The following is a 24,992-nucleotide window of genomic DNA, read 5'->3' as shown; positions in this document are numbered from 1 at the left end:
AACCACTTGGGCATCAAAATAGATTTTTCCCTAGCTGATTATGCTAGTGTATGGGAAATCACGTCTAAGATTTTATCCAGCAGCAAGTACCTATTTTGGGTCGCACAGAGAAATAGGAATGTGTTGTCTTCTAGCATTGGTTGAAAAGGATTGCACTAGGTTTTGGGAAATAACATAATGAGCTTGTTTCAATTCAGAAATTTTTATGAGGTCTTTGTTTTCGATTGAATAAAAAATAACCCTAGGACTTGCCAAATACCATGAAGCAGTTGGGGCATCTCTATGATCGTTAAGGTGGTAACTGTAGCTCAGCCACCCCTGCCAATGCCACCGCCATCTCTCACTCGGATGGGTCTTCCTGCTTCCTTGTGTGCCCACACATAATCAATTTCCAACATGGCAGCCAGCGTCACGCTTTTAGAATATAAATCAGATCCCTCCTCTCTTTAAGACCCTTCCATGGTTCCCATATCTCTCAGAAGAAGAGTCTACGAGGTCCAACATGATCTGGCCCCACTGGCTGCAGCCCCTCTTTGGTTCCTCATTGACCTACTCTCTTCTCAAGCCACCTGGGCTCCTTGCTGGGCCCCAGTGAGCCAGACCAGTGCCACCGCAGGCTACTGCATGGACTCATTCCTCTGCCCAGAATGTTCATTTTCTCAAGTGTCTGCTTGGGCAACTCTCTCCTGTCTTTTAAGTCTTTGCTCAAATCTCTCTTCTCAAAGAGGCCTTCCATGACCACTTGATTCAAGTTTACAACCTACTTTCACCACTCTCCCACCCCTGGCATCTCCTCCCCCTTTCACTCTGCTCTACTTTCTGGTTTCTATAGCATGGATCGCCTCTCACTAGGTCACGTACTTCTTTCTTAAGTGTGTCACTCTGTGTTGGTCCCTCCCCATTAGAATGTAAGCTCCACGAGGGCAGGGGCTTTGACTCTCTTGCTCACTGATGCTCCTGAGTTCCAGACATCTAAGAACAATACCTGGCTCAGAGTTGGTGCTCAGTACATATTTTTTGAATAACTTATGTCGAGGGCAAATGAAACTAACTTTGTGTACTAAGAAATGTATAGCCATTAGGCCCAGACTCATTGGGCTGCTGTCAGTAGTTCAATGCAGTCTTGTCTCAGGTTTCCTGACAGTAGTAGGATTTTGTGGAGAACTTCTTAAAAGCAGTAGCTGTGATCATATGTGACATCTAATTCCTACAAAGGTAGGGAAGAACTAAAGAGAATTCAATTGCCAGTTCCATCACATTTGTGATGGAAAGTGTTGAAGTAGATAAAAGAATTGGAGGTTTTAAATCTCCATTCTCAAAGGCACTCCAAGGGATCTCCCAGACCAGTCGTTTGAAACAGCAGATGACTTAGAAATCAATTTCAATGTCACAAAAATGACAGCCTCCCTTTTTTTCCCACACAGGGGGACGGTTCCTCCTCATTCTTGTCGGAAACTTGCCATGAGGATCCCTCTGTTTCCCCCAACTTTACTCCCCCCAACCCTCAAGCTCTCAAGTGGTGACCACCATCCTTCCAGCCAGGTAGGACAGGATGGGAGGGGTCGCTTTTGAGAGAAGGGCGGCGTGTGGCCGTCTGGTTTCCAGGCATCGTGGACATGCTCCCTTGTTCTTAACCCTCTCTCTCTCTACATCCCCCTCTTTTTCCTGCTGTAGTTCTCAGCCACGCCGGTGAGGCACCTATCATCTTTACCCGCCTTCCTCTGGTACTTATCTCTGAGTCATTGTTCTCTCTCCTCCTGACATAAATTCTGTTCCCATATTTTCTTCTCCTGTCTTCTGTTTCTCTATTTGCTAAACTGGCTTCCCTTTTGACCTTGCTCTGTCTTACACTCTCACTATTATTTCCACTTTAGAAACATTTTTTTTTTAAGTTCCTACTTCTCACAGCACTGGTTTCCCAGTCTTATTACCTTCAAATCCATGGGATTAAATTAACTCTCAGGGAGTTTTCTCCACACGCCACCCAGTTTGCCCTCCCTTTAAAACTCCAGCAAAGGTCATTGTATTCCTACTTGGTATTTTGAGTTAAGGGGATAGCTCAGACTTTCCTGATTATCTTAAATCAAGGGGGCTCTTGAAAATACCTCATCAATAGAGATGCTTGAGTCAAGGGCTGCTGGCTGGAGCAAACTGAAGCTCGAAAATTAAGGAGAACTTTAACTTGCTGGAGGAAATACGTGAAATCTATTGTATTCCTTGGCTAATAAGAAAACTGGACTATGCCATTCCAATGGGTGTGCCTTTCAGTGCGAAAAGAGGCTAATTACTGTGATTATAAAGAAAACAAACTTCTGATGTATTGAAGATGGAGTTCTAGTGAGAAATGTGATGTTTTTGTCTTCAAGCACCTTTGATCTGTGAAGCAGGGCAGTTTAGAAACATGTTGAGGAATTAGTAAAAACAATAATCTTACTGAGGAAGAGGTTAAGTTCTTCCTTTTCCTCTACATCAGTTGCCACATACAGTGATGCTCTAGCTCAGTGACTTTCGTTTTTAATGAGCACATGAATTACCTGGAGATGCTGTGAAAACGCGGATTCTGGTACAGGAGGTCTGGATGGGACCTGGGATCTCTTTCTCTAGCTCCCAGGGGGATGGTCTTGCTGCCACACCTTCAGGGACCACCCCTAACCAGCATGCCCTCCTCCTCCTGGCTGGAGGACCTGGAAGGAAACGCTTTAAGCTGCCTTCACGGTGTTCTATTATATTTTAATTTTTTGGCCTCGTCAAGAGCCTGACCCTTTGGTATCTTTTTATTTTGTGCTGTTGATTGTGACAGAACAGCGGGAGAGGCAGAGAATGCCCTTTAAGAGCCAAGCTGCAACCTGGCTATGAATTCTGTCCATGTCTTCCCAGCAGTGACGTCCCCGTGGTGACCTTGTGACAAAGCCCACTTCGGCAGGTGGGGTGGAGGAGGGGCGAGTAATATTGATTTCCCCAGGAAGACATCAGAGAGACCTTGAAAATGTCTTCCTCATGGGGCTATAGATGTTCCGCCTACCTTTTAAGCTGTAGATTATAAGCATCACTGGATTGTTTTCTGTGCACTTGATATTCGTGTCCTGGTATTTTTGAGAATTATTGTGAAACCTATAATACCCCAGGTAGAGTACTGAATTCTCTCCGAGGAGGTCAAACGACAGTGGAGCTCAGACACATGATTTGGGTTTTGTTTTTCAAAACAAATGCAATAGAGACGCCAAAGGTTACAGTTTTGTCCCTGTGTTCTGTCAGGCTTGTGATGGCTGCTTCGCAACTTGAGTTCCCTTCAGAATGTCAAGTGAGCTTCCTGCTTAGCAAAAACAATTTTTTTCAAAAGACACAGATATTCCCACAATACCTGGACATTTAAAAAAAATCTTTAATCACGTAGTTAGTTTGGTCCCTTTGGCTTCCCACATATAAAAAGGCAACATAAAAATAAACCAATTTCACACTTCCCATGGAAAAATAGGTCTCATTGCTAAAACAGAAAAAAAAATAATTACACTATTTTGTGTTTGAAAAAGAACAAAAAGTTCTTTTCTAGCAGTGTATGGAAAGTACATTTTGTACCAAGTTTAGTATTTCCCCAGTGTTCCTTCCTCTCTTTAAACATCCCCATTGATAGGCCAAAGCTGAAAACCAAAATGAGTGAATAAAAAGTAACAGTACATAAAGCCATCACACATTTGCCAGAAAAGAATGAGTTTTTTACTGTAAGATTGTTCCCAAGAACACTCATCACATAAATACTCGAAATTTCACAGTTTTAAGTTTGTGAACGCAAACCTTCAGGGATGAAAAATATATTCCTTGTAACCAGCTAGAGATGAGTAGGTGAAACTGAACGGGTTAATTGTACTTTTAACCCTGGTAACTTCCATTTTTTTAAATCAATACAAATCACTGTAGAACAAGATTAAAAACAAACAAAAAAGGATGTTTGCTCATTGTTTGTGTGGATCCACCTTTAGGGAAAGAGCTTTATAAAGTGCCCAATTTCTTAAAATGCCAGTGGTATAGCATTGGAAAATTATAAATTTACAGCAAGCATTTGTTAAGTGCTTGCTTTATTCTAAGCTATGCTGATTTCAAGGGGGAGCACAAACTCACAAAGACCACAGTTCCTACATGCTTTAAAAAAGTAAAGACCAATTCAAGGCCATAGAAGCGTATTAAAAATTATTTTCCTGACATGGTGTTTTATGATATTATAATAATAAAATAATTAAAAAATAATATAATAAATAATATAAATATAAATAACAAAAAACCAAAAACAACTAGTGTTGACTGAGCCCTCACTATGATGCCAGGCACCTTCAAAGGACATCACACGTCTTAACTTCTTATTCCTGCCTTTGTGCAGCTGTGGAAACTAAAGTTTAAAACTATTAGTGAACTCTACTCAGATCATACAAGAGGTGCCAAACCTTGGAGACCCCATGTTTTGTGTCCCTCAACTTTCTCAGGAAATCAGATGTTTCTGTAAATATCTGAGGCCAGGACTTTGTGATCTTGGTGTCAGAGGTGTGACGTCACTTTCTCACATTTCATGGCCAGGCAAGTAATAAGGGTAGACCACCGTGCCTCAGTGTACTCATCTGTGCAATGGAGAGCCAGCCAGCCTCTCTGTGGAAGGAAGCCAGTCTCTGAGTGGTCAGAAGGGGTGGACACCCATCCCGTATAACAAAACCTGTTTTGTTTGCTGGTGACATATCCCAGCCTCCACAAGATCACCACCAAGTCTTGCCAGGGATTCAGCCCCCAAACTGGCCACCACAGCAAGAGGGAATTAAACGCCATAGACAGGATGTTCAAGTTTCTCCAAATCACTTTTTTTAAACAACTGTCTTGGAGAAGAACATCTCCCAGGACTAGATCTTAGAGAACTTCCAGCCCCATGAAAACGGGACTCACCAGGAAAGAAGCCTGTCCTTCTGTTTTGGATCGAGAGGATATGATTTCATTTTATTTTATTTAAATTTTTAAATTTTTTAAATTGAAGTATAGTCAGTTACAATGTGCCAGTTTCTGGTGTAAGGTACAGTGTCCCAGCCATCAGGAAGCCTGTCCCCGAGGGGCGGGCAGCCGTCTTCTGTGCTTATCACATCCAGCGAGAAAACGATGCTAAGTAGAGTGAGACATGGTGGAGCCCACACGAGTGGGTTTAAAGGATTTGACACAATCTTCTCCGTCCATGGCTGCTGAGCGCTCACCGCTCCCGTCTAAAGTGCATTGGGATCGAGGTCAGACCCCTCCCCTCCTCTCCACCTGGGCTTGCCTCCCCCTCCACTGTTCTCCGCGCACAGGTTACCCAGCTTACAGCCGGAGACAAGGTGGGCTTGGTTCCCTTGAGATTTCCCTCCCTCCCTTCTCTCCACACTCTCCCCTCGTACATCCCTCTCTTCCCCTAGCCCTAGAACAGCATCCTCGTCAACGAACACCTGCTTCTCCCGCTTGAAAAGTCACGTATTAGATGATGAGAAGGGAGCTGGAGTGGACCCTGGGCTCTGCACTGTGGTCTCTTTGTCTTTGCTAAGGAATTGTTTTTACGGCTTTCGTTGATTCATTTAAATACTCTTTACTCAGCCCCAGTATTTAGCCCTGAGGATACCAGAAAATCCAAGGGAACCCCTTGGAAGAGCCGTATCTCCTTTTAGATTGTATTTAAGTCTCAGTTAAAGCACAGGAGGGGCTTCTCCAGAGCATGTGACCAAAGACCGCGTTCTCCTTTTGCTCTGGAGTTAAAGTGAGGTGAACCGCTTTGGGCTAAATTATGAAAGATCTAAGCAAGAAACCAAGAAAAGTTTCCGAGAAGTAGAATTTCTAAGTACCCAGAGATTCCTGAGGGTTACTATGTGTCTTTGAGGATCTTTGAATGTGGCAGCAGAGGCTGTCTGAAGGCAGAGAGCTGTGTATGACTTGAGTGACCGCTTTATGATCTCCTTTAGTCCATGAAGAATACGGTTAATTAAACTCAGAAGTTGGCCACTAACATAATAGGTATGAGATCCAGAGAATTCAGGGTGATGGAGGACTCATTAAATAGGGTTGCATAAAAATCATGCTGAAAGATTTAATGAGTCCGTAGGGTCAGTTACAGAACAATGGAGCATAGACGACCTACAAAAAGTAAATTAGAATCAATATCGTGTTTCTGAATTAACAACTATAGATTGCTATGTGAACACTGGAGAGAGAAATTCTATAATTATATCTTCACGTGGCATGTTGGTGTCCTCATCCCAAGGCAAATGAAAATTGCTCAGCATTAGTTTACTTGTCAGCAATAAAAATAAATTTTTAGATATGTGTTTATTTCTGTGGTCTCTTGGAACCTTGAATGCTTAAGTAGCTGCAACTAGGTAAATAGTGCTAACTTCTTTTCTTTTGTTAATTCAACAAATATTTATTGAATGCCACAGCATAGCAGGCACTAAGCTATGTGGTGGGAAAAGAAAATGATGCAAAAAGAGGCAACCTCATCCCGCTGCTCACCTCAAATGGCTTACAGTCTAGTGCAGCCCCGTCCAATAGAACTTTCCGCCGTGATAGAAATGTTCCATGTCTGATGGAATTGTCATCAGTCCAGTGCAGTTGCCACTAGCCACAGGTGGTTATTCAGTGTGTGGACGGTGATTGATCAGTGCAACTGAGGAATTGAAGATTCAATTTCATTTAAATCTGAGCATAAGTAGCTACATGTTGCTAGTGGTTCACATGTGGGCAACACAGGAAGATAACATGCTGAATCTGAATTTTTAACACGTGAACTACCTTTCTACAAAGGATTTGTGTTGGAACAAATCTATAGACATTGTTGTAACAGAGCTGTTTCAGGGAAGGAAGGGCTGACTGTCCTTGGGGAAACCAAGGAAAGCTTCCTGGAGGTAGTACCCCCTTGACTTATAGGATGAAGTAGAAGTTTATCCAGCAGAGGAGCAGACAGGAAGGAATTCCTCATGACATTGTGACAATGCCCAGGGTGCAAGTATCACTGCCGTGGAATGCATGTAATTTCATAATTCACATGTGACAGTGTAACAAAATATCTCTAACCAGATGGCCTGTCCAGCAGAAAACTATGTTCTCACCATTCTGCAATCTAAAATCCAGGATCAAGGTGCCAGCAGGGTTGGTTTCTGTGAGGCCTCTGTCCTCCTTACAGAAGGAGCCTTCAGGCCGTGTCTAACATGACTTCTGACCTGCGCTCACACACGGAGAGAGAGAGAAAACTCCCGTGTGTCTCTTCCTCTTCCTCTAAGGACACCAGTTCTGTCAGGTTAGGGCCCCACCCTTATGACTTCATTTAACCTTAGTGACCTCCACAAAGGCTAACTTTAATGAGTCACGATTCAGTTCTTAAAATCTGTCATTCAATAAGGAAATATCGCTTTCTCTGTTTTTTCCCCCCCTGAGAAAAGGAAATACACACCTCCCACTCAACTCATGCAAATTTACAGAACACAGTCACCTATTGATCTAGCATTTGATGGTTTTAATCCCTGTTTTTTATTTACCTAGTAATGGGTAATAGATAACATAAAGTTCTAGAAAATGAGCAAGTACAAAAAAAAAATCTAAAGCAAAGTGTCCACCTCACAGAACTTGAATGTAATCAAACATTGCCTCAGCAAATACTAATATCAATTTTCCTTTATTCTCTGAGGACAAACCCCTGGTGAGCTGGCGCTGGATGTACTAGCTCACAGGGACGTGTTTTCAAATGTTCCAGGGACTCTGTGAGCCACTTGTTAAACACAGACACTCTTAGAAAGTAGATCCTATAAATTTACAGTTAAACAAATTATATTAAAAACAGAGGTCAAAACACCCCAGACTCACCACTGCTCATTAGTTAGGACCTTTGACTACTGTGTGCGCTCTCGAGGTCGCTGACATCTCTGGGGTCTGGGTGGTCACTAGGATGGAGTGGTACCTCACGCCTCGTCCTAACCGAACACATCTTCCTGTCTGAACCAATCAAGATTATCACTTGGGAGCCTGAAATTGGCTATAGCGTGTATATTTACACCAAGGAAATTAACAAACACTACGAATCAGGCTCTTTTTTTCCCCCTAGGAGAACAGTCTATTAAACATTTACCAGCACACCACGGGCACAGGCCTTACTGTTTGATGATGTGGGTTTTCCCAGGATTATTCAGAGTTCCTTTTGCAATTTACCATAATTGGAAACATTGTTACTTGTCTTTTGTAAACAAAACTTTCTGCTGAAACATAACTTACTACCTTTTTTGAATTTGATTTTTCTAAGTTCCTTCCACCAGAATCAGTGCTGACTTGTTGATCTATGAACTCTCAAGCTCTGCATACATACAATATTTGGGGCGGGGGAGGCAACAGAAAAGTTCCCTCAGACATCAACCTAGCATTGACGACATTTTTCTAACTCAGTCAGCGGCGTTTTCTGCCTGAAATGGGTCTTCACTGCCACATAATACCCTTTCCACTGCTAACCTACCCCACAGCAAATACTAAACCCACACTCGCCTCATTGGTTTTAAAGAGGCCACTTTTTTTCTCTACTAAGTTTTAAGTGGCAATAAATGAAATAGAATAAGAAACTTCTGGGGCAAACAGCAGCGTTCAGCTGAAGTTTTATTTTCTGTACGAGACACTTCTCTCCCAGGTTGCCCTTTGTATTCCAAACAAGTGAGAAGTTGCCACGACTTTGAAAATGAAACGCCACTTGGCACAAATCACATTTTCTTCAAGTACAGTGAAGTCACACCTGCGGCCTCTGAACTCTGAAGCCCAGGAGGTAAAAGTGACTTGTCTGAGGTTGCAGAGTGAAGGAGGGGCTACGCTCCACTCCCAGTCCACGTCTTTCATTTCAGATTGACACCCCAGCACGTCTTGTGTTCTGGTGAAAATCCTGTTCATTTGTGTTTTATCGTCATCACATTACATGAGGTTGTTATGAGGGTTCTTATAGAAGATGTTCAAATAGGAAAGATTTAGTGACTTGAAGTTTTCACTCCTTCTCTAGGTGTAACTTATGTGCCTCCAAAAGTGAGAATCTTGGATCTAGGTTGAATTTAAGCATAGAATGGATAAACTCCTTGGCATATGGAGGGAAAAGAGAAAGGGTCCTGGGACATAGTTCCAGATAATGCTTGCTTTTAAGAGGTCCAGTTGAGGAGAAAAATGCCTGAAGGAGACAGAAAAGATACAACCTGTGGATGGGAGGAAAGTAAAGACTATCAGAGAAACCAAGAGGGAAGAAAAAGGCACCATATGAAGGGAGCGAGCTATAATGTCCACAGCCTGAGTGGTACAGAAACGCGTCCTGTGACTTCAGAAACAGGAGGTTATTGGTAGCCTTGCTGTTAGGGAGGGGGCCACAGGAAAGGTGCGGGTGGAGTGAAACAAGATTGGAATGAGCAGGAGGCACGGATTAAGAGACAGCTTGTCCAACACCCTTCCCGAAGCCCAGACTTGAAGGGAAGCAGAAATCTGGAATATTGATGGCGGGGTTGGGGGGCAGTGTCGGGAGTCAGGAAAAATTCCACTTGAGAAGAGGTGGAGGAGCACTTCTAAACTATGATCCAGTCTAGTTTATCCTGCAATCACTAAATAAAATGATTGCCAGGGAAGAACAGAGAAAAAGAGATTTCACCCACTTAGTGGTTGGTAGGGCTGTGTTTTCCTTTGAAGAATCAATATTCATTGGAAGAATAATATCCGAGTGAGTGTGCAGCGTTAAGTACCTAGAACGATCAAGAATAATGAAGGGCTTCCCTACACGATGCTTAAATGTTAGGTTGCTTTCTCCTGCTGTTTAGTACATTGACAGTAACACTTCTGCAACTTGATCTTCTGCATCACGATCTTCAGAGCCGATAGGAAGGGCACGAGCCTGCGTGACTGCTCCACTGGCATCTGTAGATCTGCAGACTTCCGCGTTTACCTCCTGTGATTAGCATTCACTCAGCCTGGGGTGGCAGTGGAGTTATTTGCGCATAATAAGCTGGTGTATTTTCTTTTCCTTCTAAGCATCCTCCTTCCCTCCCTACCACCCACCCCTCGCCCCGTCCCTGACCAAGTCACGATTCCAGGAAAGGAAAGGCTGGGACTTCCCGAGGGAGAAGATTCTCATTAGCAGGGCAGAAATTTTGAAAGAGAGATTTCAAGAGAGGAAGGGATTTCTCTAAATTTCTTTAGCTTCTTTTAACTCCAGGCCTGAAGGGGTGGAGTCTTGCTCTACACCCATCCCGGGACTTGGGATGTGACAGAGATAACCAGGAAAGCCTGCCTTTTCCAACCCTGGGAATCGTGGGGAAAGGAGGGGAGAGAGGATAGAGCAGGAGGAGAGATCTGTGTGTACCTCTCTGAGTTCTACTCTCCGGGCCAAAGTCCAGGAGCTTCTGAACAGGGCTTACGGCTCCCATACCACGTGTGACTTAGAAGGGACAAGAAAAGCCCTGTGTGCCCCAGGGATGGAAAACGGTGTTGAGGAGCCTCATGGAAGCCTGAAAACAAGACAGAGAGGCTCCCTCAGGTGAGCTGACCCAGACCATGGACACCAGTCAGTCATCCCAAAGGCCAGTGGCCATTAGTCCGTGGAGGAAGCAAGAACAGCCAGTTGATGCAGAGACCTGTGAGGATGCGGAGGGAAGCCTTCCAGGTCTGAGCCTCCCACCGTCCCTTCTCCCACATTGAAGACACAGGGTCCTATATGGACTCAGCCACCAATTGGGGAGATAAAAATTGAAAGAATGTCTTTGAAAGACTGAACTCTACCCCAAGAGACTGATTCATGCAAAAAGAAGTTTTAAGACCAATTCTACAGGGAACTGGAATTTTGGAGCCACTCTGAGGACATTGTCTATTTCCCTTAACAGTTAGAAAGGCTGGGACGGCTTCGCTTTCTCTCTTAACGGAAGCGCAGCTCCCACACACCAGGGACAGCGGCTTGGGGAAGTGTTTCCACTGTGGCTTAAAGGACAGCCATTTCAGGGACAGGCAGCTCAGGGACTGTGGGTGGGCAGCGCCAGTCGCTCGGAGTCAACGGAAAGAAAATGGGTCACCCGGCAGTTTTCTAACCTGATTGCAGGTTTCCTGGACACCGTGTCCTCTCCTGACCCGACACCTGCTGTGACAGGGAGATGTTTGTAATGAGGTGAATAACAAACAGTTTCATGAAGGTAGGTCACCTGGGGACAAAAGGCACCCTCGCCTGGGTGGAACCAGCCTTTGCCCATTTTCTCCTACCGTTTTCCTCTCCCAGATTGAACTCTTGTCAAAAGCTTTGGCAAGAGTTTTAGTCAAAGCCTTTGAATTCACATTTTTTAGAAGAAGAAATGTTTGCTGCTTCGTGGCTGAAAATTATGCTCAATTCTGCCGAGCTATGACCAGAAAATTTTTGTAATGCCTGTTTCATATATCAGAGCTCCAAATGTCCTTCTGTTAAGAGCAGCCCTAATACGAAATATCCCTAAGAGACGAGTTAATTAGACTGGCACTTGGCCCCCACTTCTCTGGTGTTATTTCAATGGAGTTATCCTGTGGAAGTACCCGTTGGTGACCGTGTGTCCCCGCGAGGCCACAGAGTCGGCAAAGCACTCCCCGTGACCCACAGTCTCTCTCTGCGGATGTGGGGGCCAGGGCGCTGCTGGGCCTTTTATGACAATTGCTTCCTTGTCTTGAGACTTTGTGCCTAAATATGTTGATTGATGTGTTGGCCAGAGTTTTATCATGATCGTTTACCTTCCTGCAGTTCCTTCATAGTTAAATCCCAGTGGCAAACTCAAATGTGAGAAAGCTATTATGGGAGATTTTACAAGAGGCCAAGGCAAGGAGTAGAGACACCTCGGGTGGTCATCAACCGCTCTGCAGCCGTGTCACCGTGTGACCAGGATTCTGGCCTAAGGAACATTCTGTCGAAGGAGGAAAGCTAATTTGGTTGGAAAACTTGGAGACTGTGTATTGAGAGCTCTTTTATCACCTAGATCTCTAATCTTGGGATTCTAAGACTCACTCACTTATCAAAAAGTAGAATAGAAACTAGGTTTTCTTTTTAACATTTTTTTACCTCTTGAAATCAGAGGGCAGCAGGTTTGAAAGTACCATTCCATGCCCTGACCTGTCCATCGGGCCAGCCATCCATGATACATATGTATATATATATGTAAACGTATTTAAAAGGCAGATTTACTTATTGTTTTGGTATATTTCTAATCTAAAGAAGCCTTTATTGTTTGTTCTTAATAGCTTCTTGTCAGTAGAATTATTATTCTAATAAGAATTATTTATTATAATACAATACAGGGAGGGTGTGCGTGCTCCTAACCCTCTGATCCACTTTGAATTTTGCACCATGTGTGTTACCTCTCTCTTAAATTTGTAATCCACCGGTTTTTTTTCATAACATGTGTATATTATAATACGAATCCATCAAACAGAGTCCCGTATGAGCACACCTTTCTGCATCTTGCCGCACAGCCATCTCCATTCTAGCTGTCCAGATATAATAATGTCCATTATTTTAAAACTCTGGTTCCCTTAGATTTCAGATCACATGCTTCCGTTCTCTGTTGTGCAGATATCAAGTAAATGTAATTCTGCTCCCTGCCAGTGTTTGTTCCAGTCTTCTTTCCTCTGTGTTCCTTTCTTCATTCGTTTTCAGCTGCTGTTAATTTATACACAATCAATGTGGGAGGCAAACATATTAATTGGAAAATTGATTACATAACCTTGAGGGAGTTTGCTTTCAGTGTCCAGGAAAGGCCCTTCCCCTGGCTGATTCATCTGCCATGACTAGGAGGATTTTCCCACTGGTCTGACAACATCATGTGTTCAGACTCTGGTGCCATGCTCTGCTGTTCTCGTAATTCACAGAAAAATGTGTTGTGTGGGCAACTGTGGGCCCTGTGGGCAAATTAAATGTATAATCATCCAAAAGCAGGATGAAAGAGCTATTGCTAACCCTAGCAAACCCAAGGGAGAGAATTTTAGAAAATTTCATAGACAATAAGAGAGGCAAAGGGTTTTGAAAAAAGCTGAGCTGATATCTGGACTTAGCAGATGAGAAAGGAGGCCCAGAAGGGTCCACTTACGGGTGGTGGCAGGTCGGGCCAGGCCAGAAATCTAGTCTCCAGCTTCCTTACTGTGTTCTGCCAACCCCACTCCCAGACACTCCTCTCCCAACCATATGCCATTGTAGTGAGTTACAGTGCAACACAAGGAAGGACAGAAGACCTAACATTTCTGAATATTAATTTATCTGCTGATCATAAGAGAATTGAAAACATATAAGAAAAAAGAATTTGATTAGACACTGGATGCAATTTAAATTTTAAAAGTCAAAAAAGGTTTTCTTCTACAGCAGCAGTAGTAGAATAGTGTAGAACAGAATCACAATGCTCTCTCGTGTATATAATATATACATATATTATGTATAATATAAAACAACAGAAACCAAAACTATGGAACAGATATTTAAACACATATTTATGTAAACTATATATAGATATTCTTAAGGAGTCTTGTATATTTTTGTGGGACAAATTCCCAGAAGTGATATTTAAGTGGGCTCATAAAGTGATAGTGAAAAGCAAAGTCAAAGAACACAGAAGAGAAGATAGCAGTGTTTAGGGGATCAATTTATAATTGGAAGCTAGAAGACACATGGAAGGGAGGTAACTGATTTTGCAGGAAAAAAAAAAAAGGGAAAAGGCTTAGTGCCCAGAACACAGGACCCCAACCAAGAAAGGCACCAGAAAGAAAACTGAGGGAAGCAAATTATCAAAGAAATACGGTAAGACAAGTTTTCACAACTAAAGGACATTGGTTACCAGATGGAAGGGCCAAACCGATTGCTCAGCAGCAAGAAAGGAAAAATCCACTGTTAAGTCCCAAAGCTGGGGGATTTTGGAACACCAAAAACAAAGAGAAACTTCTAAATATTTCCCGAAAGAAAGCTACAGGTCACAAGCTGAAAGTCAGGATGGGAACAGGCTTCTTGACAGAAAATCTGGAAGTTTCAGGGGAGCGAAATGATCTAATGGAGAATTCTATGTCTGGACAATTAGGCAAGAGAGTAGAACTCAAAAACATGTTCAGACATGCAAAATACCATACCACCTATATATTTCCTAAAATGAAAACAAACTATTTCTCTCTGTGTATGTGCGCAGATATGAATACACACACACACACACACACACACACACACACACACACACACATATATATATATATATATATATATAGAGAGAGAGAGAGAGAGATCTGGACATTTATACATCAAACCTTTAAACTGTTGCTAACTGGAGGAAGGGGCTGGGATTGGAGATGTGGTCAAGAGGTGTTGTGCAGCCATCTAGGCTGTGTGTTTGCATGTGTTTCTTGAAATAACGTATCTATATATTATTAAGGTGACCAAAAATATTCTGAATTTTAATGTAGAAGACTCTGCTACTGCTAAAAGTTGGTTTTAAATGGGAGATTGAAATTTTAAGCTTTTCTTGAACTGTTATCTGGATCTACTTCTTTCAAGTGCCCTCTTTCTTTTCTATTTCCAGCTTTAAAAAAATAAAAGCCAATTTAGGCTAAAAGGAGCCATTAGGGTTCCTGGATATCATTGCATTTCTGCTAATGAGCCCTTCAAACTTGATTGTGTTTTACTAAAATTACAGTGATTCTGAAGCAATCCTGATGTCACCTGTTTCCCCTCAGCCATATAAAACCTACATCTGTTGCTGATACAATCTAAGATATGAAAGCATCAAAAAGCAAGCTGGAGGGACTTAGTTTCCAAAAAGAAAAAACAAATAAGAACTCTATATAACTCTTTAAATATGTTTAAATGAGTCAAAGAATGGAAAAGAAATGAAGGAATGGTCTAAGGACATGTTCCAAGTGAAAGCTGGTACCCAGAGAGGTGGACAGGGCAGTGAAAGTGTCTTTCACTTTGAAAGTATCTGACAAGTTGACATTGCCAGAAAGAGAAAGAAAAATATCATATGAGATCGCTCATATGTGGAATCTAAAAAACAAACAAACAAACAAACAAACAAAAACAAAGCATAAATACAGGACAGAAATAAGTTTAGATTTTTTTTATGATGTGTGGATAGTGGGAAAACAGGAAATGAAGCCAAAACAAGGATTTTAATAAGAGACCCCCTACATAAACCTGAGACCACACAGCCTCAGAGTAGACATCTCAAGGAACTGCAAGGAAATTGTGATCTCAAAACTAGGTGTTGTATAGAGAAAGAAAAAGTTCTCCATAGAATTTATGATCACAAATTCTCCCTCATGTGGGCTTGAAGCCTGCATTCAGTTCACACCACCTGCCAAACCCAGAATTTAGTGTAAATCTGTCTCATCCTGAAATCCTCTGGTCTCCTGGCATAATTCATCAGTTTGTCTATAAAGGAACCCATCTGCAAATCAGGCCTTAAGTTATTACTACATTTAAAATTCCATGAAATATCAGCTCATCAAAGCAATTATAATGAATATAAAGAAGGTCCGTAAGTGAGAACCAACAGAAACAAAAGATGGTGGAATGAGCCCTATTAAAAACTTAATATTTTGGATTTATGAGAAACAGAGTGTGGAACAAGTATTTTTAAGACTGACAATATGAGTAAAAAGCAACTGACTAAAAAAAGTCATGTATATTTGAAAACAAATTGATTTTCTATGAATGAAAATATACTTACATTTAAAATTCAATGCATCATCCCAGCAATAGAAAGAGAAATAGTAAATTTAAAAAGAGTTCTATAATATTATCTAGAATATAGCAGAGTGTCAAAGAGATGGAAAATGTGATAGAGAGCTTAAGAGGCGTCAAGGATGAAGTGAGAAGAAGAGCTGAGCCTAAATGAGAACAGTAAAATATTTGAAGGTTACGTTTCAGATGTGATGAAAGATACAAGCTTATAGATTCAGGAATCCTAAGCAAGATGTATTTTAAACTATTCCATATCTAGATACACCATAGTGAAATTTTACAAAATCAAGGAATAAGCAAATATCTTAAAAGCAACTGAAGAGAAATTACTTTTAGAGAAATGACATGTAGGTGGAAAACTGATTTCTTAGCAGTAACAATGGAAGTGAGAAGACAATGGGACAATATTGTCAATGTGCTGAAAGAAAATATTTGCCAATCTAGAGTTTTATATCCAGAGAAAGTATCAGTTTAGAGTAAAAGCAAAAAAGGCATTTTCAGCCCAGCCCAGGGTGACTAGAGATGGGGGCAGAGTGTGGCAGGAAGGGCTGAGTGTTTGCCACCAGTAGACCTTCACTAAGGGAAATAGTAAATCTACATGCTAGGCAGAGGAATTAAATAAATTCAACATACATCAAAATGTTCCATTTACAAATATCAAAGAGTGTCAGTTCAGCTTGTTTTTTAATTTAGTTCTTTTGCTTAACAGGAACATGTCTGAAGACTAAGAGTTTAGAAAAGGAAAAGAAAAATATACCAGGCAAATACTAACCAAAAGAAACCTGCTTTTGCTATGTTCCTATCAAATAAAACAGATTTTAAGGAAAAAACAGAAAGTGCTATTATGTAATGATAAAATGTTCAGTTCTTTAATGGAATATAACAATTTTAAATTTACATGCACATAATAATGTGCTTTTATACTGGATAAAGCAGAAACATTGACAATATTGAATCTCCTTCTCTAGCAAAAAATATTCATGTTTCTTGCAATGATCAATATTTCAAGCAGACCCCCCCAAATCACCAAAGTATACAAGAGTTGGATAAGACAACACAATTATAAACTTTACTAATGTTTGTGTGTATATAAATATATGTGTGTGTGTACAACAAAACAGAAGCAAATGCAAGGAAAACTTCATAATTAAAACATTCCTATTAGACAGAGATGCCCTCTGTTATTCCCTCCTATCCAAGAAAAAGAAAAAAATGATATAAAATTTAGATATTAAGTGAAGAAAAATATAATTGCAAATGCTATGAATCTCTGTTAAAAGGGTTTCCAGGTAAATTATTTTAATTAAGAGTTTAGCAGATTTACTGACTATAAAATCAATATGCAAAAATCAGTTGCATATCTATAAATAAGCAACAGACAGCTAGTAGAACTTTAAAATTTGTAATATTATAGCATGTGTACTATACCCAATAACTTTAGGACCATATATTGAAGATTAAGAAAAAATATATAACACTTTATTGAAAATCATCAAAGAAGACCTATTATGGTAATTAATGAAAAGAACCAAAGAGCATAGAAATGAGTTATTTCAAGAGCAAAAAAAAAAAAAAAATCCACTCAACATTTGTAGAATTTGACAAGCCAATCCCAAAATTAACATGGAAAAGCAAAAGTCCAGACATTGCTGAGACACTCTCAAAGTACTTAACACACACCGAGAATCATTATGAAAATACAGTAATTAAGATACTGGTAAAATGTTGGCAAATTGAACATTAGCACAAATAGATGGCCCATAATCAAATGCACAGAGATGTGAAAGCTTGATTTATGATAAGGCTGGCACTGAAAATCAGTGCAGAAGCTCAGGCTTTTTTGAAAAATGCTGCCAGGACTATTGATTATCAATATGGGAAAAAAAAAAAAAAAACCAAAATTTGATCCTTACCTCACACCATATGCAAAAACCAATTCCAGATGGTCTTAAGACTCAACTATGAAATATAAAACTATAAATCTTTAGAAGATAACAAAGAGTGACTTTGTCAGTTGGGGAAAGGGAAGGATTTCTTTACCAATATAAAAAAAGAACAAAACATAAAAGAAATATTGATAATTTGGTCTAAAGTAAAAGAAATTTTGTTCATCAAAAGACTTTTTTAAAGGAGGTGGAAAGACATAATTGCAACACATGTAACTTATCAAAAATTAATGTCCAGAGATATATAAAATTCCTACAGATTAAGGAAAATATGTCAATTATACTTCAAACATTTTTACATAAAAATATAAAAATATCATTTCTATTAGAAAAAGGAAAAGATAATAGAAAAATGTTCAAGGAATTAAATAGGTGCTTCTTATATGGAGAAGCACAAATGATCAATAACATAAATAGGCTCCACTTCATTGGTAACCAAGGAAATGCAAATATAAGCCATGATGTTATATTATTTTATACCATTGTATTGGCAGAAGTTTTACATCTGATGATAGCAAGTGATTTGGAAGGAGATGGTGATCTAGAACAACTGTAAACTGCTGGTGGGAGTGTGAGTAGGTACAAACACACTGGAAAATGACTTGGCATCATCTGGGAAAGTTGAGGACATGCATTCCCAGGACCAGAAATTCCTTGCCAAGGTGGAAACTCCGTAGCGAAATTCTCGCATATATGCCTCTGGAGAACTGGGCAAGAATTCATCGCAATACTCTTTATACTAGCAAAAAATTGGAAATGACTATGCTTCAGGAGTAGAATGAAGAAATTTTACCTACAAAAGAATATTACACAGCAAATAAATAAATATGACTTAGAGCTACCGGCAGTGACCTGGATAAATGTCAGCTTCATGTAGTTAGTGAAATAAACAAGTGGCAGGAGAATACCTACAATGTGAATGTACTTCTTTAAGTTTAAAAGTCTGCAAAATGGATCAGCATTTTGATTAGGGATGCAAACATGGTAAAATATATTTTTAAGTCTGGGAATAATAAGCATATAGAATAAAACAACATAAAAAACATAAAATAAAATAAAATAAAATAATACAATAAAACAGAATAGAATAGAATAAAATATAAATCAAATCAAATCAAATCAAATCCAGACTGCTGTTCCTTCTGAGGAGCTGGACTCGGAGAGAGGCACAGTGCAAACTTGAAGCCTGGTGTTTTGTAGCCCATCAGTGGGTGTTTGTTACTTCACTGTTCTTTATACCTTATTTTACCTTCTTTCAGATCTATTTAATATTTAAGAAATACCATTTTTTAATGAAAAGGAAGAAAGTCATCATGATGTATTGGTGCATTGGTAATTTTGACAGATGGACTATTTTCATATGCTGCCATCTTTAATATTTTTCCTTAAATTGAAATGACTTGCCATAATTACATAGAAAGTGGGAAATCAACTCATTCAGAGCAAGCTACTACCTTGCTTAAACCCTCCACGGGCTTCTCAGAAAGTATAGAGCAAAGTCCTGCCTTCTTGGCAGGTTTCTCCGTGACCTTTGAGTCCTCTCCATCCTGCTTCCCTGCCCCATGCTGTGCAACATGCTCCAGCTATACCAGCCTCTCTGTGCCTCTGAACAGGACTATGCTTTTGCTCTTTGTGCTGTTGATCTCCAGTCCTCCAGATGTCCCTGTGACTGGTTTCTTTTTCTTCAGTCCTCAATTCAAATGTCAGCTCCATATAGAGACCTTCTCAAACAACAGAATAGGCTCCGACCTTCTTTCTCTGTATTGTCTGTGGCACCATTCACTCTGAAAATATCCTGTTTGTGTGGTTACTTGTTTATTGCCTGCCTCGCCTCCACACAGGCGCCACATCCTTTGTTTATTCTTGCCCCAAGCACCTGGCATATAGATAGTTAAAAATAATGGAATCAATTCCTTTGTTGCCTAAATGTTTGGGGCAATACAAAGCTAGCATTTATATTTTAATATTTTTTTAAAATTTGAGAACAATAAATTTCAAAGAGCCATTTACTTCATTCATTCAACAAATATTTATTGAGTATCTACTATGTGTTTGGCACTACACTAGATGCCAGGGATACAGGGAGAACAGGAAAGTAGCCAAGAACTAGTTGTTAGGTGCAGGGGCTTAGGAAGGTCAGAGTGAAATCAAGAAATGAGTAATTTGGAAGCCAAAATATGGAAGAGCTAAGGGCAGGACTCTGGTTATTTCTCTTCACTAAATCTGTAGTGATGCCTAGAGACAGATGAAGATTAAGACATGAGAATCTCAGAGGTAAGGAAATCTTTGGGACACAAAGGCTATCATGGTACCAAAGCCAGAGTTTCCACCAGAAAGACAAAATAACAGGCAGCAAAACATGAGTCACTGTATCAGTTTCTCGTTTAAACCATTGTTTCAATGGTCTTACATCTCCCTAAACACTTCCTCATAAATGTCATTGAAAACCCCAGCTGGGAAAACCCTTTGAAATTCCAAGATTGATTAATGACATAATGCTTCTACTTTGGTCTGTGGCAATAATGATGAGAAATGAACTGGGGAGGACAGAGGTGTCTCTATGTGTGCCCTGATACAGTGTTACGTTAGCTTCCTGATCAATTAAGATACCCTTTGCCCAGTTCTAAGTCATAGTGAAACAGTAATAGTTTGTGACATGCTTGTAGCCAGTTTTGAACAAGGCCATTCTGAACCAGTTATGTCTGGATGTGGGGACACATGCCCCAGTTATCTCTTTGTTTTTATGGGAGGTTCTGATTCCATTTATAATCTTTTGATTCATACCATTTCCAATAGAGAACATAGTTAAAGCAGGAAAGCTTTCTATACAAGGGCTGCACTTACCTTCTGCAGTCTCTCTGTGATAATTCAGACAGCCTCTGAGGAATTTGCACATTCTAACTACCGTTGGACATGTCTGACCATGTCATAAGGTCATCACAACTGTCTACTAGTGACCTTTTGCTCCTCAGGTACCTAAACGTGCACTTCCAGTTCTCAGTGCCTTTTGCCAGCATCACACTAGATTAGTGATGACACCTACAACACGTCTCATCACCCATCCTTAGGGAATCCGTTTTGCGTCTTATCTCCTTGCAGGTTGAAATGGATGCATTCAGCATTCAGACTGTTCATGCTGCATATAAGATAACCAACAAACCAATCTGCATCTTTTTAACTCAAAGGCTCAATCCTTTTATTTAATATTAAAACACAGATTGTTGGACCTCTAAGTAGGTCACACATTGTGTTAAGTGATCCAGCTCCGTCCTCTGCCATCTGGCTACATGAATCAATGTCAGATGGATACAAATATATCTCTGAGAGGGGACCTTGGGAAATGGTGCTGATAAACTGAGCACAGAACCCAGGACATATACCTGCTCCCAGAAGAATGCTTCCAAGGTAAATCCAAAGACACATTTAAATACTGTCTATGTGATTTCACTGTCTGTTATTTTCATTGGATGCTAGAGTCTGAGTGGATTCTATCTCTGCTTCATTTACCTTAATTTTATTGCACTCCCAGAAATTCAGGGAAATTCAGGGACAGCAGGGAGTGGATGAGGAAGATAAAAACTAGAAGCAGCCTCAAAGGCAATAATAATACTGAGACAATCAGGCTTGTATATCCAGCTGGCTGCTGGATTGTCACATAGCCACTGGAGCTGGTTCCCAGCTTCAACTTCAGAGCACTAATGATACAGTAAGGATTGGGATTAATAATTATAATTTAAAATGTTACTTATGTGAAGGTCTCAAGAAGATGGATCACGGATGACAATAGTATGCGCAGAATAAAAAGGGGAAAAACAATAGAGAACAAGAGAGGAAAAAGAGATGAGGGGAAAATAATAGAAAAGTAACAGAGGCAGGAAAGTAAGCTGGTAAACCACATCCACACCCCCCAGAACAGCCTGGATGTTAGCTGGTGTCGGGCTGCAGAGTCTGCAGGTCAAAACTTGCTTAGAGGAGGAAGAACCGTTGGAGTAATCCGGGCTTGCAAGGAGTGTTGGCATTACATGCTCTCCAAGCCTTAGAAGCCTTCATACACTTCATCACACCAGCCCCAGAGTCTCACCATTGTACTCATCCATCCATTCAAGCAGTTCTTGAGTGTATGTAAGGAGCCAGCCCCATGCCGTGTTCCAGGGGGACCACAGTTTGTAAAGTAGACATGATCCCTGCTCTAGGGCAGCTAACAGAGAAGTGACAGAGGTAGACAAAGACCAAATGACCATATAAATGAATTTGTAGCTACAAACTGAGACACCATCTCTGTAGGAAAGGAACATGGTTCCAGGAAGAAAAACCCTGAATGATCTGAATGGTGTAGATACAGAAAGGGAAATATCAAGCCAGACTTCTTGGAGCAAGTAATGTGTGGGAACTGAGAGCTAAAGCTGAGGAGGAAATAGCAGAGTGAATGACGTGGGGTCCAGTGGAGTGAGGAGTGTATGGAAGGAGGGAAGCCTTTCTAGAGAGAAAAATGGTACCTGCTAAGACCCTGTGGTAGGAGGAACCTCATGTTCAAGGACTTGAAAGGCCATGGCAGATGGGACACAGAAAGCAAGGAAGAGATGATATGATGGGGAGAGAAAGGCAGACAGAAGGGAAACCCATACAGCCTTGGCTGCTGCATTAGCAATGTTGGTTTTTTTCCTGACAAGACTGAACCGTGGGTGGAGGTAGTGATATGACAAGATTAAGGTTTTGAAAAGATTTCTGTTGATTGAAATGGAGAACAAATTGAAGGATGGAAAGGGCAAGCAGGATGCAAGAGATTAGTTAGGGCTATTGTGTCAGTGCAGGCAAGAGACATTGGCCGTGTGGACTTGGAGATGGAGAAGGGCAGAAGGACATGAGGTGGGACTTAGTACTGGGTTGGCGATAGGGTGCAGGGAAGGAGGGGAGTCGAGGGATGCCCTGGGCTTGTAATCTGTATAACTGGGTGGGTATTGCCACCCACCACTGGCCTCGGGAGTTGCAAAAGACAGCCACACTGGGAATGTGGGAAGGGCACTATGTTGGCAGTTGGACACGGTGTGATTGAGATGTCTTTGAGGCATCTAAATAGAGAAGTCATGTAGACGATGACATATACCACTTTGGAACCCAGAGAAGTCTTCAGGGAAAAAAAAAGACTTGTGAATCATATTCTATAAAGATGGAGGAATGCATGAGTATGAATGAGGTTCCGAAGAGAAAGACGAGCACAAGAGAAAGAAAAGGCCTCAGATAGAGCCTTGAAGAGCTTTCAAGGAGCTCCTTGGCCTGGGCTTATTCTGAAAACAACACAAAGATTGTAGGGGCAAGACCTCCTCCCCCATTAACTTACACTTCTTTCCTATTGCTTTGTTTTGTTTTACCAAAAGTAGACAATTATTATCCATCTCTCACTCTAGAATTTCCTTAGTTAACCCTGAATCACTTCTGCTGGTGTTGATAGCAGAAGTTTCATTATAAATGGGCTTAATCAAAATGAAGAATACTTAATAACTGGGTTAGATTTTAATGAATAGGACTTTATATGTGTGCTAAATGATAACTTGTTACCAAAGCCATTTAAGGGTTAGTCATTTTATGCATTTGTCTTTAAATAGTCAGTGACTCTGTCCTTGACCAGTGAGATCAGCATGAAATGCTGCCCAGAGATGCTCTGAGATTTGACTTGAGATGACCTGGGCTTTGCGCACTGTCATTTACTTAGAAATGATCACTTTGCATATTTTAGAAGATGACATGCCTTGGGTCAGTTTTGCAAGTTCATTATCGCAAGCTATGGGTAAAGCAAGTAGAGGATACTTGAGGAAACCAACAGAAAATTTTGAGTTTATATTATATAGTAGTTTTCCTGGTCCAATATTGTGTTCTCACGGTAGACACTGCATAAGAGGGAAAGACCCTTACTGAGAAGCATGGTTTTCTTTCCGTGATTATTTATTCATTGAACTTGGTGGTGATGGCAGTCAAGGAAGAGCTGCATTGTGTTCATGTGTGCATATGGGTGTTTGCATGTTCTGTGTGTTTGCTATGTAATGAAAAACTAAGACATTAACTGTGATCTCCCCAGAAGGAGCACTAATTATACAACTTAACCAGCAAGTAGAAGGCTTTTTTTTTCTTTTGCTGTTCATTTTAATGTAGGCAAGAGATAAGAATGTTTTTTCAGGAGAATGTGAAAGAATATCATGGAGCTGTGCTGTCCAACATGGGCGGGAGCCACTAGCTGAGAATGGCTATTCAGGCTTAAATTAATTAAAATTAAATAAAATTTAAAATGAAGTTCTTCCGTCACACTAGCCACATTCCAACAGTGCCTAGAGAATATTGGACAGAGCCAATATCCAGCTTTTCTGGAATCACAGAAAGTTCTACTGAACAGCTCTGGACTAGAGCGGGGGTCAAATCCAAGCTACTGTTAATTTTTGCAGAGCCTCCGAAGTAAGGATGCTTCTACATTTTGAAGTGATTGAAAAACAATCAAAAGAAGGATATTTTCAAACACATGAAAAATCATTTGAAACTCCTATTTGAGTGTCAGTAAATGAAGTTCTGCTGGGCACAGCCACACCCGTTCCTTTACGTGTTGTGTCTGTGTTCTCATTGCAGCAGCCGAACTGAGTAGCAGTGACAGAGCCCCCCTCTGTGGCCTGCAATGTCTCAAATATTTACTCTCTGGCTCTTTACAGAAAAGTTTGCCAGCCTTTGAGCTAAAGGAGGGAAGGGAGCAGTGTCACAGATCACTTTAGGAGAGACCGATCTGTGTGGTTTGAGGAAGGAAATCCGAGGAAGAGAAAAAGTATCCAGGGCTCGCGCCCGGATTGGACAGCTGTGAGATCCCACTCTCTCTTTTCAGATTTGATGATGGACGGGGGTGGATGCTCCAGAAACATTGGAGGTAGCCTTTTAACGTGAATCCAAAGGGCTTCATCAAACCCTCCGTTTTCTCAGTGTCGTTTTGTAATTTTTTCTAACTTTTTGTAATTTTTAAAAAGATACTGTCTAATATTTCCATCTCTCTATGGTCCACTCTGCTCCCTCCCATCAAAGGCAAATGAAGTTCCCTCAAAGGTTTGACGGTAGGAAACAAGGAAATTCACTCGCCCTCCTGACGCAATGCCAGTTATCTTCTTAACCTTCTCTTACGCTTATGGCTGAGACAGTGAAAAATTATTTTGCCATCTTTGCAATAATGGGGCTTGAGCCAACTCAGCAGCCATCTGCTCTCATTGCTGTCGACTCTCCCCATCTCTGGAGAACGGGCTCACTAGTAAGAATATGTGTCTCTTATTGGGCCGGGCTCAACTACCTGCAAGAACTTCAGT

The 24,992-nt window shown here is 40.9% G+C and overlaps 1 protein-coding gene across 2 annotated transcripts in view; it reads left to right on the top strand.

The window, feature by feature from the left end:
• Window positions 1–24,992, top strand: part of PLCB1 (phospholipase C beta 1) — a 638,677-nt gene that overhangs the window by 564,878 nt on the left and 48,807 nt on the right. Inside the window, exon 32 of one of the 2 annotated variants that reach the window (XM_072943831.1) lies at window positions 1,425–1,542. The exons of the other annotated variant lie outside the window; for it this stretch is intronic. Coding sequence (XP_072799932.1) covers window positions 1,425–1,523 — 99 coding nt within the window. The 3' untranslated portion in view covers window positions 1,524–1,542. The remainder of the gene's footprint in view (window positions 1–1,424; window positions 1,543–24,992) is intronic. 2 annotated transcript variants of the gene reach the window in all.

Source organism: Vicugna pacos, chromosome 19 (assembly GCF_048564905.1).
Source record: "Vicugna pacos chromosome 19, VicPac4, whole genome shotgun sequence".
NCBI lineage: Eukaryota > Metazoa > Chordata > Mammalia > Artiodactyla > Camelidae > Vicugna > Vicugna pacos.
This window is presented reverse-complemented; position numbering and strand designations above follow the sequence as displayed.